Here is a 16,206-nt window from a genome sequence, read left to right as displayed (position 1 = left end):
CTACTATTGAGATTCAGGGAAATCAAGCCTTAAAACTTTGTTAAAATGTTAACTCTATATATGTATGTGTATGTTGTCCAACAAAATTTTGAACAAAATATCTTACAGATTTTGTGTTTAAATTTATCGATGGGCTTAAAATGTACACAATTATTTAAAATAAAATGTATGAAATTAATTTAAATTGCTCAGAGCAATGTAAACAGAGGATAAATTTGGTGTGCATCTTCCAGCTTATATTATTGGCAAAAGGATAAACATAACTCTTGGTAGCACAGTGTCCAGCAGGAGATTCATCTAAGTAAGCCCAATTGATTTTATCATTTTAAATATGTACACTATTTCACTGTAATATTTCTTTCCCTTTTTGTTTAAATGTTTTAAAACTTCATAGAACAAACTTTCATCACTGGCCATCTGTTTGTTTTCAAATACATACAACTGCATTTTGGACATAAATGTTATATTTGTACAATTTGATATCATTAAGATTTTGATAACAACTTCAATAACTTGTTAAAGAAAACATAATCTTAGGCACTTTTTCCCAATTGTTAATACGAATGAGACAGTCTCTAATGCTCTTTTCTTCTCCTCCCCTCTCCATCTATCATTTCCTCCCCTCCCCTCTCCTGTCCTCTTCCTTTATTTTTCTTTTCTCTTTTTTGTGATACTGTGGATTGAGCTTGTGGTTCAGCAATGCCTATATCACGTGTATCATGCCACCGTCGCTCCCTGAGCCCTTATAGCTTTAGTTTTTGCTTTTCAGATTGGGTCGTGCTCTTCTGTTCTTGCCTGGCTTTCCTCTACAAGCCTTTTACCTTTACTCTGAAAGGAGCTGAATTACAGGTATTACCACATGTACATCTCCATTTCTTCTAGTGTACATTCATGTAACTTTCCCAAATCTTTCTTGCACTTTGTATTTCTTGTGTTTCTTTCTTGCACTTTTACACATTTCTTGACTTATTCTTGTGCATTTTGAAGTTGATATTTAAAAAGAATTGCTGCTCTTTTTAAAAATATTAAACATTTTCCTTTAATCCAGATAATTACTGATAATTTGCTAAACAGATAAAGTATAAAGAGTTTCAGATTTTCTGTACATGAACATTTTCGCCATGCACATTTTCACCATGAAGAGTTCAAAATTGAAAAGTTTTTTGTTTTAACTTCTGATAACTTCATGAAAATATAGTTTAACTAATGTCATCAGAAATGGTCTACAAGTTGCTATCTCAACAGAGATATTCTGGTCACATGGAATGCACAAATTAATTTCATGACCCAGAATACTTCCTCACCTAGATTGAGCAGTCAATAGTGGAGTGAGCTCATCTGCTGTGGCTGTACATTGCTGAACACAACATTGCAAAAGCTTCCCCTCCTGGGTGACACATCCTAACCATGCATGATAAGGAATTTCACCATGAGCCTTCTATGAAACACCATTATCACCACAATTACCTTGTTCTTTAGTGTCTTATTGAAGGAACAAATTGTGCTATGAGCCATCTATATACACCTGATATGACCTATTATGTGCTTCAAATCTCTCAGATGGTTTTGATTTTACCTGGCCAATATTAATTAATAAACAGTTTGGAAATTAGCAATTCTACCTTTGAGTTGTAAGTACTAATGACACTTCTCACAATTAGGAAACATTAGTTTGAATGAAAAATGAATAAATATGATGCACTGTTTAACTGTCCCTTCTTTTTCTCAAAAATATGTGAGCCCTGTTCAGACAACCTTAGCACTTACATAGAAATTAGCCAGTTCCTAAGAGGAATGGGAGTCAGTCGACTTTGTGCTACAATAGCAAAATTCTACACACTGGGCAATTTAAAGTACAGAAATTTATTTTTCATGGTTGAGAGTCTGGGAAATATGAGATCAAGACAGCACTATCTGGTGAGGAAATTATTTTTAAGTTTTCAAACAGAAGGTAGAAGGGAAAGAAGGGACAAACTCTCTCTGTTGAGTGCCTTTATAGTTCAATGGTACAGCACTTGCCTAGCAATCACAAGGCCCTGGTTTTGGTCCCCTGCACACCATCTAATAATAATAGTTATTATACAGTATTATATAGTAATTATATTATTAATATTGATACAAGCCTCTTTACAAAATACCTCATCCCATTCAGAAACTATTAAAGGGAAATACTTAAAGGCCTCATCGATCAATCCTGTCACATTGACCCTTTCATCACCTTACAATGTCCAGGTTTCCTACATACTTATGCACTGGAAGCATCTGAATTTTGGAGGGAACACATTCAAACCCTAAAAGGTTCCATTTTGTTTCTTTAGCATTCTCTATTATTTCAGGCTTCTGATATTGAAAATAGTATTGAAAGCACTACAGATGCACCATGAAGAATCTGGATGAATTTCAACAATGCCTCTACGTGAACTCCACAGAGATTAAATTCAAGGCAAGCTCTCCATCTATGATGGTGAAGATTGCAGGGAGACTACCAGCTGGATTCAGGAACTGCCCAGACATCATTAGCTGGGTAGGTCATGGAGTTGGTTGATGACTATCAAAGTGAAAGTAGGTCACCCAGCAGCTTAAAACATAATTATGCAGTCACACAAAAGCTCTACTTGGTGCAATTTAGCATAACTCTACTGGATTGAGAAACAAATTGTACCTACAAGAAGGCCCTGGCAACAAGGGTGTAGTCACTGTTTACGGTGTATCAATGTGACATGCAATAAGCAGAGTCAGATGACAAGAGGAACAGTCAACACTGAAAAATAACTGAGGTCTTCCTGTGCTCATGTCACTCAGGCTCACCATGCAGATGACATGCTGATTCTAAAATATGTCCTGCAAAACAGAAGCAACTGACACTTCAAAGCAGATGCTCATGTCCTGAGTGTTGTCCAGTAAATTACCAAACAAGTTCTAGAAATGAGTAGTTACTTCCTCAGGCTCCCCTGACATGTCTGGCAGGACTTTTTTTTTTTTTTTAACATCTATGGTACTAGCTTTTATCTTCTTCCCAGAGGCTTTGCTTTCCTTAGCTACCTGCAGAGAACCATTCTAAAATACAAACCTGGCTTTTTTTTTTTCTTTTTGGTCTGCTGACTACAGACTTCCAATGTTTCTCCATGGCTTTCAAATGAAAATCCAAATCTGGCAAAGTGATTTTTAAAAGCTCTCAATGATCTGGCTTATCCAAACTCTTCAATCATTCCTCAGTTTGTAATTGTGAATACTCTGAAAATACAGAAGTATTTGCAACTATATATTCTTCTGGGCCTTGGTGCACTTGGTGTGTTTCACTGACTCCGTCCTCTCCTCTGAGACTTCAAGACTTCATGTGTGGTCCTCACAACCATCCTCCACATGCCCCAGTCTAGATTCCATGCTCTTTGTACATTTCCCAGAATGCTTGCCGTAGGCTACAGTAACTTCCTCTCTGCTAATTTCCTTCCCTTGTTCCCAAAACTCTGTTTTAGACCCATACTCTAGATAATCTTATGCATATAGGATGCTTCATAACTATTTCCAGAATAAAAACAGTAATAGCTATAAAAATCCTGGAGGGGAGAAAAATGGCTGAAAGATAAAGGAATTGAATGAGTGACTTTAGGAGTTGCTTACTCAGTAACCCACTGACCCAAAATCACATTGGCGTTTAACATCTTCCAATTACAGAATCCCAGGTGTGCATACAGTAAACGCTGAACTGTTGCTGCCACAGTCACCAGTGTATAAACACAGAAGCTTTGCCACTCCTGCTTGTCATCTGGGAATCAGTGACCTTCACTGGTTCCCTTCCTTGTGTCTACAAACTGAAGGGAGATATCAATCTTCATGAGTTCAAATATAAAAGTCTAAATTGAACACATTATTATAGAGACATCATTTTTTATTCTTCCAAAATAATTTATCCTTCATATTTATATAAATCATCAGAATAACATAGCATAAATTTTCCCCATGCAAAAACTACCATCCTGCCTTAGATTAATTGAACTGAAGCTGAGAAATCTGAATTGTATCTTTCACACCTCATTGCAGCCACCTGCTTGTCCCCATGGTGAGGCTGGTGTAACTCTTGTTGCTTTAATGTAGGAAGGCATGCATCAGTAGCACAAAAGGCTCTAAGCAGCTCAGTGGCTTCTTCACTTTAAAGTCTAAATCACACAGACTTTAAAGAGTGGGCAGAAAATCAAAGCGATATAATGACAAAAATGGTCTTTGGAGGCACAAATCGTCTATGCAGCAATTCTGAAAGCAGGATATCATAAGTCTCTGATGTATCATTCTGAAAACTCAGCATGTTCAGTGGTCAGGAGGTTTTAATCAAGCTGGGGGTGGGGGGTGAATTCTTATATGCTTTTCTTGACCCGATGAGAAAGTGTCAACACAGGAGAGCAGTAGAGCTGCTGCATTATTCCATGTATGAAATCTATTTAAAGAAAGTTGTGACTCATCTGCATAGTGCAAGGGCAGTTACTCCTTCCCAGCAAAATGAGGGAACTGTCACCAAAGTCCTGGATGAGACATCTGGTGATAGCCTTTAACCCCTCTGTATGGTATTTTCACAATTAAAAAAATGTAAAATAAAAGAAAATGAAATGAAAGAAGAAGAACAGGTGGCACTTGGTATAACTTTTGTTCCCCCTCCCTGGCTGTTTTTCCTTTAAACTACCCTTGACACAAAATAACTTTGAGTAGCAAGAAAGAATAGCTACTACATAATACTAGAGATAAATTAGATCCATTGCCACATTTCAGAAAGTGAAAGTTTCAAATTTTCATTAAATGGAAAGGTTATATGTTTTCTATATTAAAGAGGAATATTCCTGAGATCCCTTTTTTATTTATGATCTAAATTCGGAAATTTTGTCAGTATTGTTATTTACCTATGGATATACTACTGTTTAAGGTAAAGACACATTTATCTTACAAGAAAATACATTCTGGGTAGTTCATTTTGTTCAAAGTAAAACAATGAAGATGTAAAACAATTATAAATTACGACTATAATTAATGATTTTAAGTTATAATTAAGTTCTAGATGAAGGCAAAAACCAGGTTTAAAACCAGTGAAAGAAACCACAGATGAATATATTGATGTATTATCATATGGAAGGCAATTATTATTCTCAAATAGAATATAGCATAATTTAAAAGTCAAATGAAGTATAAAATACATTTACAACCACTTTGGAAAGCAGTATGGAGGTTCCTCAAAAGACTCCACATAGAGCTCCCCTATGACCCAGCAATCCCACTTTTGGGCATTTACCCAAATGATCACAAACAAAGCCACACTAAAGCTATCAGCACAACTATGTTTATTGCAGCATTATTGACCATAGCTAAGATATAGAACCAATCCAGATGCCCCTCAGTAGATGAATGGATCAAGAAAATGTGGTATATATACACAAGGAAATTCTATGCCTCCATCAGAAAGAATGACATTGCCCCATTTGTTAGGAAATGGAAAGACTTAGAAAAAATTATATTAAGTGAAGTAAGTCAGGCCCAAAGAAACATAGGTCCCATGGTTTCCCTTATTTGCAATAAATAGTATATGTCTGAGAAGAGCAGAAAAGGTCAGATAAGTTGATGTTAGGGAAATTAACCCTAAGATATGTATTCAAATGTTTTTTTTCTTTCATACAATTGTTTCTAACACATTTATAAGATTATTTCTTTGCTATTTGTATGTCCCTCCCCCATGGTATAATCCCTGCTTTCACTGTATTTGAGGTTGGCATAATTTGTGGAGGGGAAGGGAAAAAACAAATCGTTTAATTAGGGATATAGGTAGACCCATTGCAACATGAGATGTACAAGTTGTTATGTGGAAAAACGAACTTTACAACTTTGGTGGGGGGGAGGAGGATTGGGTGGGGGTAGGGGGAGGATGGGAAAGAATGGGAAGGGGAAACAAAGGTGGAGGCTACAATGCTTGATAAGAAATGTACTCATTATCTTGTCCATGTAATTGTAACCTCTCTGTACATTATTTTCACAATAAAAATACATTTACAAAATATGCCATATAAAGAGTTAATATACATAGTAACAACATTACAAATCAGTATGCAGGATAACATTCAAAATGAGAATTACAGACAGGACCTGAAGATAGAGTTTACAAAGCAGAACACACAGCTCTGTAACAAAGAATGTGGAAAATTGTCCACCACAACAGTAATATGTGACTTCAGATAAGGAACCTTTTTATTACTATCAAATTTGCAATGGTAACTAAACAATTCTAACACTTGTCACATACTCCTTTTAAGAACTGGACCTAGGAACCTAGGACACTCACTGAAAAGACAAGTTTACTTTTTTTTTTTTTACAACAATATGATTATGTATTCCTTTTGAAACAAAATAATACTGTTTTTACTTTAAAATATAGTTTTGTAAAGTCAGTGCACTCTAAATATAGAAAACACTTCAGGCATTATATTAAGCGAAGTAAGCCAGGCCCAAAGAAACATAGGCCCCATGGTTTCCCCTATTTGCAATATCTAGTATATGTACGAGTCAAGCGGAAAAGGTCAGATAATGTGATGTTAGGAAAATGAACCCTTAGATATGTATTTTAATGTTTTTTTTTCTTTCATGCATGTATTTCTAATGCATTTATAAGATTATCTCTTTGTTGCTTTGTATGTCCCTCCCCCACAGTATAACCCCTGCTTTCACAATATTTGATGTCAGTATAACTTGTGGAGGAGATGGGGGAAAACAAGTCGTTTAAGGATACAGGTGGACCTGTTACAACAATGAGAAGTACAAGTTGTCATGTCCATAACAAGCGGGGGGTGGGGGGGGGTGGGGGGGGGGTGGGGGGAGGGGAGAAGGATTGGGACTGGGGGGGGAGGGGGGAGGATGGGAAGGGATGTGAAGGGTAAACAAAGGAGGAGGCTGCAATGCTTGGTAAGAAATGTATGCATTATCCTGCCCATGTAATTGTAACCCCTCTGTACAGTATGTTCACAAATAAAATAAATTAAATAAAAAAAAATAAAAAGAAAAAATAAAAAAAGAAAACACTTCAGGCCAATATGTTTTGTTTGTAATTGGTTCAATAGCAATATTTGAGATTAAGAAACAATTTAGCTATAAATCATAAAGAATACTATGTTCATATAATGGAGCACTATTCTCCTTAAAAATTTACATACAAGTGTATGCTTATTGAATTACACAGAGAAAACAAGACATAAAATTGTGCTTTCTGCATGCTCATTGCTATGCTAGAGACACAGAAAAGAAGACTGAACAAAATATCATGCCCCTTTAGATATATCTTTGTACCCTGGTGAAGGGTGATTAGTAAATCTGGGGCATTATTTCCTAACTCTGTATTCTCTAAACTTTATATATTAATATTAGCACCAACTAAGTACTTAGAACTTTTGTTGTGTTAACTCACATAATGGAGCCACCAACACTATCAGCCATCACAGAACTTTTCCTCTTTCTCAAAAGAAACTCTGTGCCCACTAAATCTCTCCTTTTAGCCCCCTAAATGCCTGATAATCATTCCACTTTCTGTCTTTATGATTTTTGACAATTAAATACCTGATATGAATGGAATCTCATACAGTAAGGTTCCCTGAAAGTAGATCACCATGTGGTTCAGGCAGAAATGAATTTATTGGAGGAAGAGAAAACCGCTAGCCCATGATGGAGGTGAGATTATGTAGGGACAGGCAGGAAGGCATGACCACAGCAGAAGTTGAATTGACCTCAGAGCCTGGGGAACCTCTCATTGTCCCTAGGAGGCATGACTGGGTGGTTCAGGAAGTAATCTCAGAGGATGAGGAAGTGACCTCACCCTGGGTCCTTTGCTGACTCACAGGCAGGTGATTGACAGTGAGGTGATTACTGGCTTCCAGCAGGTGATTTCTGGTAATGCAATGTGCTGTCCTTCACAAACAGGAAGAGGGCAAGAGTCTGTTCTCCTGAGCAGATCTAACACAAAAGGCTTATCCTTTAAATGCGGGGCATATATCTGCATAATGGCTTCATGTGTCAGAATTCCATGCCTTTTTACAGCTGAATACTATGCCATTGATGAGCATATCACGGTTTGCTTACTGCTTCATTTGTGACAGACATCTGGGGAGTTTTCAACTTCTAGCTCTGGAAAACACTGGTGTTTGGCTGTCTGTTTGAGATCCTGCTTTTCTTTTTTAATAAGTTTTTCATCGTGAAAATACTGTACAGAGGCGTTACAGTTACATGAACAAGGTAATGAGTACATTTCTTATCCAGCATTTTTGCCTCCTCCTTTGTTTTTTCCCTACCATCCTTGCCCTCCCATCTCCACAACTAACCCCCCACCCCGCCGCCCCGCACCTAAATTGTAAGTTCATTTTTCAACATAGTGTCTTGTATGTAGAGCTACCTCAGCCTCGTAAGGATATGCCAACATATCCAGCTGATTTTGTTTTAATGACCTTTATATATTGATGCGCTTCAGAAAACACTGCACTACGTATTAACTTGTGTTCTTGTTACATCCTAGTTATTCTTCTAGAATCCACATAATAGTTCAATCCTTTCAAAATCCTGTAAAATACTATGCCTATTTCATGGATAAATAGATGAGACTTCATTCATTCGGTGAATGGACTTAATACCCATTCATTAATAAGCAAAAACATCAGTATTTATTGCTTTACTTTTAACCATTTAAGGATATCAGTATCCACATTAAATATCTTTGAAATAATATTTTCCACTCCATTCCTCCTCTAGTCACTTTCTCCTCTTCCTCAGAGTTGGTGATATTAAGATGTCAAGAATAGGCTGGGAAGATGGCTCAGTGGTAGAGCGCTTGCCTTGCATGCATGAGGCCCTGGGTTCGATTCCTCAGCACCACATAAGCCAAAAAAAAAAGCCGGAAGTGGTGCTGTGGCTCAAGTGGTAGAGCGTTAGCCTTGAGCTGAAGAGCTGAGGGACAGCGCCCAGGCCCAGAGTTCAGGCCCCACGACCGGACCCAAAAAAAAAAAAAAAAAGAACAAAAAAAGCTACAACTGTTTGAGAAATAATGTCCATAGTATCTGAGAGAAAAGAACAAAAAAAGCTACAACTGTTTGAGAAATAATGTCCATAGTATCTGAGAGAGAACTGAAGCATCAGTCTAAGGTAAAACACATGAACTTAAGTGCTGACCTCTCAGAATATCTATTTTGGTCATTCAATAGGACCCACATTGCTTAATTTCTAGATTTTTTATTTTCTGGCAAAGTCAACTTTTATGACTGACTTCTGCACAAGGCTCCCTTTTATGCTACTTATTTTGTGAAATATAATGTAATTTATATAATTTTAGAAAACATGCTTGTCCAGAGGCAATAAGTATCTTTCCAGTATCTGTTACTCTAAAATTTATACTACATATTTTCATAGTACAGCCAAAGACAGAATCATGGAAAAGGGTTTTGGTGCTAAAGGTATCTGATCCTACATCAAAGCTATTCCAACAATAGATTACAGCAATCATTAATATTTTGTATCTTACATGTATTTCCCAGAAGTAGTAAGCAAGAGTTGAGTGACACAAATAATACAAAATATTAAATATCTAACTCTCAAAAAATAAAATTTATTTATTTCAATGTTGGAGATGTTAGTGGTTGAATACATTTAGCAGTGAGTCCTACTAGATGTCAAGACCCCCTCCTTTATTTTTTAAGTGAATCACACACAGACCATATCATTGTCTTTTTCTATAAACTTAAATTTTGATACCACTATATCCATTAAGAAGTAGGTGATCAATATAAGTTTTGAACAATCAGATTTACCATTAATTTCCACTTATAAACTCCAAGAAATTTTACTGCAGAAAAATCAGAGGGTGAAGATAAGGAAAACAAACTAGCGATTTGAACTAGCAGCTGGAGAATGTCTAATATCTTCTGATTCGAGGAACTTGTGGCTAGTAAACACAGCTGAAAGAAAAGAAACAAAGCCTTCTGATAGTGCTTCCCCCAGATTTAAAGGTTTGACCAGACATATGGACCCAACACTTATCTCAACATAAGTTTCTGACTAAAAAAGTAATACAGCTAACAGCAATAAAAAAAGCCTTAAATTCTCATGATTCAACTAACATGTTGACTTCTTTTTTCTTGGGATCTCAAGTCCCATCCTATCTAACCTACAAACACACTGTAAACTAACTGTATTGGTTATATAAAACAAGGTCTGGGCTGGGAAGGTGGCTCAGTGGTAGAGTGCTTGCCTTGCATGAATGAGGCCCTGGGTTCGATTCCTCAGCACTACATAAGCAGAAAAAGCCAGAAGTGGCACTGTGGCTCAAGCGGTAGAGCACTTGCCTTGAGCTGAAGAGCTGAGGGACAGCGCCTAGGTCCAGAGTTCAGGTCCATGACTGGCAAAAAAATAAAAATAAAAAATAAAAATAAAACAAGGGCCTACACCCTCCGTGTTCAACTTTATCCACCTACTAAGTACTCAATCCCATTACATCTCCCTGAAGTAAGACTGTATTCTGCGTCTTCTTCTGAACCTTTATTATTTGCTTGTATCATTCATTTTAGTAAGACATTACATCAATTTGATGTTGTTTGGCAATTTTTGGTAGGTGTTTTGTAGGTGTTGGGTTCATTTTTTCATACCACTAAAGATGACTACCTATGTATCAACACTGACAAATCTTTTCCGATGAATTAGTATGAAAACAGTTTAAAGAAGAAAGTGTTGAAGGTGAGACATTCTTCAGAACTGGCTACATCATGACAAACTAGAGCAGTGCATGAACTGGATTGTGGGTAAGGCCCAGAGCCTGACTTTCTAGGGATTTAATTATCCTCACAAGGTAATAATTGTTTAGTTGGATAGGCATTATTGAAAGCTGATATGCACCCTCTTGATTTAAAGGTAGTTCTTCATATTTTGTGGCAGTCATGAAGTATTGCAAAGACATTCTTGGAGAAAGGCTTTAACATAGACAAACAGTGGAACTAAAGAGTTGGAAACAGCAAGACAGCTACAGGACTTTCATGGCAACAGTAAATGTAGGGTATGGAAAGTTTGGGCTGGACTTCAACTGGCCATTTTTCATCTACTAGAGATCAAAGAGAAGGAAGACAGGAAGAGAGAGAGAGAAAAGGAATAAAACAGAACCATTCTTCTGGAGCTTAATAAAACTAAGCAGATGTTTTTGTAAGTGTGAATCTCCAGAATTGAGAGCAAAGCCCCCCAGTGGACTGAGGTCCCCTGGGGGCGGGGTTCCAAGCCATCTGCAGTGGGACTCACAACCACTTCAGGTGAGATAGACCATGCGGAGGGCTTCCCGCCGTTGGCCAGCACGCCCGCAGGTGGACACAGATGAGCAATTACCTTCAACAATGGACTAATCGCCAGCAAAGACAACACTAGAAGGATATCCAAAAACTCCACCGCAAGTAAATTACAAGCAAGTGGTCACTCTGTCCAACGCCTTTCCCAGAGAGGTGACCCTCCTCCTGGCAACCACCACCACGGAAGGGCAGAAGAATGTCATTTTAATCCCCTTTCCTTGGCTTCAAAAACTCACTATGAAACCTACCTGGCTCAGTCTGCCAATCACTTTTGTACAGTTAGGGACTATTTCCTGGCTCCCTCCTTCCCTCCCTTCTCCTCTTTTCTTTCCTTCCTGATCTCCCCCCCTCCCCCATTTCACCCCTCACTCCACTAAGAGGCTTTCAGGCACAGGTGTAATGCATTCGCCAGCATTACCTGGCAGCTGAGAGTCAATCTCAAGCCAGCCACAGGTGAGTGGGGCGGCAGCAAAGAACACCACCAGGGCTGTCTCCATCCTCATTCGGCAGACTCTTTGGTAATTCATGTCAGCAGGAGGGCACGGGAACCTTTGGCCTGCCCTTTAGGGTTGACCAGAGCAGCCAAGCTGGAAGAGGAGATCCTCCCTTCGGCTTTTCTCGGCGGGCGCAGGGCGGCGCAGCGGCCGGAAGGGGTCGCTGTTCGCTCGTGGCAGGCGCGGGGCGGCCCGCACCTCCCACGGCCTGGCTGGCCCAACCCCGCCAAGTTCCAACAGCCCCCAGTGCAGCCAGCGAGCGAGCGAGCGAACGAGCGAGCGCCAGGAAGGAGCGAGCGAGCCCGGGCAGCCACGGACCACGCACACTAGCCGGGCTGGGACGCGCGCTGGAGAGGCTTCTGGGAAACTCTCAGCGCCCCGGGGACTTTGGAAAGAAGAGCGCGAGGAGCGCCACGCGTGCAAGTGTGCAAGAGCGCGCGACGCCCAGCACCTGTTCCTCGGCCACGCGCCCTGCCCGCGCGCCTCGGACCCGCGCCTGCCGTGCGCTCGGCCGTGCGCTCCCACCATGAACCCCGCACTGGGTAACCAGACCGACGTGGCCGGCCTGTTCCTGGCAAACAGCAGCGAAGCGCTGGAGCGCGCGGTGCGCTGCTGCACCCAGGCCTCGGTGGTGACCGACGACGGCTTCGCCGAGGGCGGCCCCGACGAGCGCAGCCTGTACATCATGCGGGTGGTGCAGATCGCGGTCATGTGCGTGCTCTCGCTCACCGTGGTCTTCGGCATCTTCTTCCTCGGCTGCAATCTGCTCATCAAGTCCGAAGGCATGATCAACTTCCTGGTGAAGGACCGCAGACCGTCCAAAGAGGTGGAGGCGGTGGTCGTGGGGCCCTACTGACCGGTCCTCCCGCTCCCCCCCACCCCACCCCGGCGGCGGGAGTCCCCAGGCCTCAATCCCCCCAACCCTCACTGCGCCCCTCGCCATCCAAGACCGGGCGACGCAAACCTGTCGGAGTCAAGTGTTTCTCTCGACTTCTGCTTTTCGAGATCAAGCGACCCGTTTCTCGCTCGCCCTCTGAAAGTCCCCGTGCCAGGCTGCGGGGAGGAAGAGAGCGCCCCGACTTCTGAACTCCGCAGCAGGTGGCAAAGAGGGCGATCGGGGCGCGCAGAACTTTGGAAGCCGCTGCTGGCGTGGGAAACGGCGAGACCCAGCGGCCGGAGGCCCTTCTCACCCGCAGGTGGGCCAAGCACTGGGGCAGCTGGAGAGGGGCGAGCGGGGCAGAGAGCCATGGGCACCCAACGCCTGGTGGCGGCCGGAAGAGTGACCTGTTTATACGCCACACAACAGACTTTTGGGGGACACACGAATCCATGTATGTGGATCCTCACTCCATAGCCCCCCACCCCAGCCCTGGTGGGGAGAGTTGATTCCTTGGATGGATTGTAACCTGTCGTTTTAAGGGATGCCGTGTTAGTTTGCTTGAATACCATAGTGGAGACGTCTTTTAGTGGCCTGTTTGCCTGCTTGCGGGTTAGAGTTTTGTCGTCCTGGGAGACAGGGTGGGGGGAGGGGAGGGGAGGGGAAGCCTGCGAATGTGAATGGTTTTCTTTTTGTGCATTTCTTCCTGGGTCTTTTAGGGAGTTAGAGGGTCAGGAACCAAGACCCAAAATAGAATTTCGTAGCTCGTGACTGCACGATTTACGCCACAAAAGTGCTCTTGATATACGTGACACCATTTTGACTTTTTTTTTCTTATTTAATGTTTCCTTAATAAATGCAACATTGAAGTGTGTTGTTTGTTCCTGCCTTTCTCGTCCTGGCCGAGGGGAACCGGCAGATGAGAGGAGTCTGGAGACCTGAGATTCAACTTCTAGATCCGCAGAGGGGCATGGGGCTGGAGGCAAAGGTGGGGGGAGAGCTAGCCATAGCCAAGCCCCAGGCACAGGAGCCAGGTAAGCAAGCGGGCACAGGGCCCCCAGGGAAGATGAAACTTCCGTGCCTAGCTCCAGTGGGAACACAGGGTTACATGGCTAATGAGAGGAAGAGGTGACTTGGCCAGTCTTTAGTGAAAGCTAATCTCCCCTGGCCAACGTCAGCAAGACCGCTCTGGGATGCTGTGTCAGAAAAAGGAAATTATAAAATGAGAGGGAAAGTAGCTATCAAAGTACATAACGAGTTTAATTCACCCTGGAGTAAACCACTGTTAGGAACAGATGAGCTGCGTTGTGCTTGTCTTATTACCTTTTGTAGTGAATGGAAGAGATTAAAAGAGAGCTCTGAAGAGAAGATAAATATTTGAAATGATAATTAGCCTTACCTTGATCATTCACAATGTAGACATGTATCGAAACATTGGATTGTACCCCCTAAATGATACAAATGCTATCTGCCATGTAATTAAAATTTGCAGAAGAGCAGAGAGGGAGAGAGCACCTCATTCTATCCTTACAGTTTAGTGTACTGAACCCCAGGCCAGAGTCCCAGGTCAAGCAAAGGGCTCTAAGGAGTTAGTAGAGGTACTGATGCTGGAGATGAGCATTGCAGTCAAAACTAGGAAGCTTAATTTGGAGTAAAGACAATGATGGGAGGCATGTTTAAGACTCACAAGTAGAACTGGATTGGAAGAAGAGCCTAGAAAATAGTGCCTGCAATACAATAGCTTCAAACTTAAACTTGAATAGCTTATATTTATGCCCAAGGTCAGATTCTAAATATTTTCTAAAATAAAGGGTTCTCTAGAACTGTACTCATGACTATTTCGAAGACCTTATTATAGCTGGAATTAAGACCTACTAAATAACAAAGTGGCTCCAAAAGAAAGAAGCAACAGAACTGGTATAAGCATTGTCGATGATGTAACAGATCTGGAATTTGAGATTTCATGTCCCTTAACAATCCTGTCTACTCTAAGTGTCTATTTCAGTCTCAAACTTTGGGTCATTTGTTGAAGGTTGAATTTTGCCTGCTCCTGTCTTTCCCATAGGTAAGGCTTTTCTTATTTGTTTTCATATATAGGGAGGGAGTAGGGTTAAAAGATAGTCAATAAATCATGTGAGTCATGGAAGATATGATTTGAACTGAAGTGTGGAAGAGAACAATGAGACATCTTATTTTGTAGACCATTTCTGTGCAACCAAGGAGTTAAGTCTGTTGCCTCCATGTTTTGAGAAAAGCAAAAGAAGAATGAGTTCTCCCTGGGATAAACCAGACACTTTAGGTATAACCCTGTTTTGTGGCTGAAACATGCGCAGTGTCCTTTGCCATACAAAGTTATTAACCCATCAGTGAATTCATTGCTCTGATGAAAATTGATTTGGATTAAAAAAACAAATCAAGAGTTTGTGGAAATCTTGCTTTTGTACTCTATTCTATTCAAAGTTCAGATTTAACCAGCTTCAGATACAGGGTAAGGGGAAACTACCAGATAAGTAAAATTGTACAGAAAAGGTTTTCAATGACAGTGAAAGTCCTAGAAGTTGAGAAAGGAGTTCTAACACTGGAGACCTCCACTATCTCCACCCTCTCCATCCTCTTATTTTCTCTGCCCTGCATTTCTAAAACAAAATTTATCATTTCTTCTCATCTCAACTACCTATTTATTCCCTGATCTCCAGAACTTGTGATCCTGAGACAGAATAGTACCTGCAAAATTTTGTCTTCAGGTAGAAAAGCTCTATGAACATGGCACTGTCATCTGTGATATATGCATTATAGGGTAATGCACACAGTCTGAAAAGCACATAGCCCTTGGGGACTAGCTCCTGCCAACAACCCTTCTCTGCAGCCCTCAGATCCATTTGTTACTTAGAGAAATGCCAAGTGGTTCTGCTGTTTATGGATGAGGCAAGAAGCTTTTTACACTCCCTGTTCCCTGGTGGCCACCCAGAAACCCCTTTCCTGAGCCCCATACCACCCCCTTTCCCATTCTGCCAGTGACTGTGTGTCTCATTCTAACAAATGCATCCAGTGAGTGCTTCTAAATCTGCCCAGGGTTTATGGAGTGTCAGTCTTTTCCTACAAACATGCTGCAAGGAAAATTGGTTTTGAAAGCCAATGTATTTCATCTGGAAATCAAACCAGGTAAACGTAGACAGGAATATTCTACCATGCCACACACACAGACTCATCATGTGGTGAGTAATTAGCTGGAGGCCCTGGGGGTAGGGAGGGGAGAGAAAGAGAGACAGACAGCCACAAAGACAGACAGAGACAGAGAAAGAGGAAGAGAAAGAGAGAGAGATTCCTGTAAAAGCTGTTCAGTCTAGCATGGACCAGAGGCACTTATCTGATACTTCCTAGAGCCTTTCTGGAAAAACAGAAGACTCAGGAAGAGGTTTTCAGGAGATGTAGCTGACAGATTCATAGGAACTCTGGCTGGATATGCACCCTCTGATACAGCCTAGCCTAATTGAACAGCCTC

At 41.1% G+C, this 16,206-nt stretch overlaps 1 protein-coding gene across 1 annotated transcript; it reads left to right on the top strand.

Moving 5' to 3' along the window:
• Positions 1–12,353: 12,353 nt before the first annotated feature.
• Positions 12,354–12,683, top strand: Rprm (reprimo, TP53 dependent G2 arrest mediator homolog). Its single transcript, XM_042683570.1, has one exon. It carries the CDS (start codon positions 12,354–12,356, stop codon positions 12,681–12,683), a length of 330 nt encoding a protein of 109 aa, XP_042539504.1.
• The last annotated feature ends 3,523 nt before the right edge of the window (positions 12,684–16,206 follow it).

This window comes from Dipodomys spectabilis, unplaced genomic scaffold (genome assembly GCF_019054845.1).
Source record: "Dipodomys spectabilis isolate Male_0828 unplaced genomic scaffold, ASM1905484v1 ptg000081l, whole genome shotgun sequence".
Taxonomy (NCBI): Eukaryota; Metazoa; Chordata; class Mammalia; order Rodentia; family Heteromyidae; genus Dipodomys; species Dipodomys spectabilis.
The sequence above is the reverse complement of the archived record's forward strand: the minus strand, read 5'-3'. Positions and strand labels throughout refer to the sequence as shown.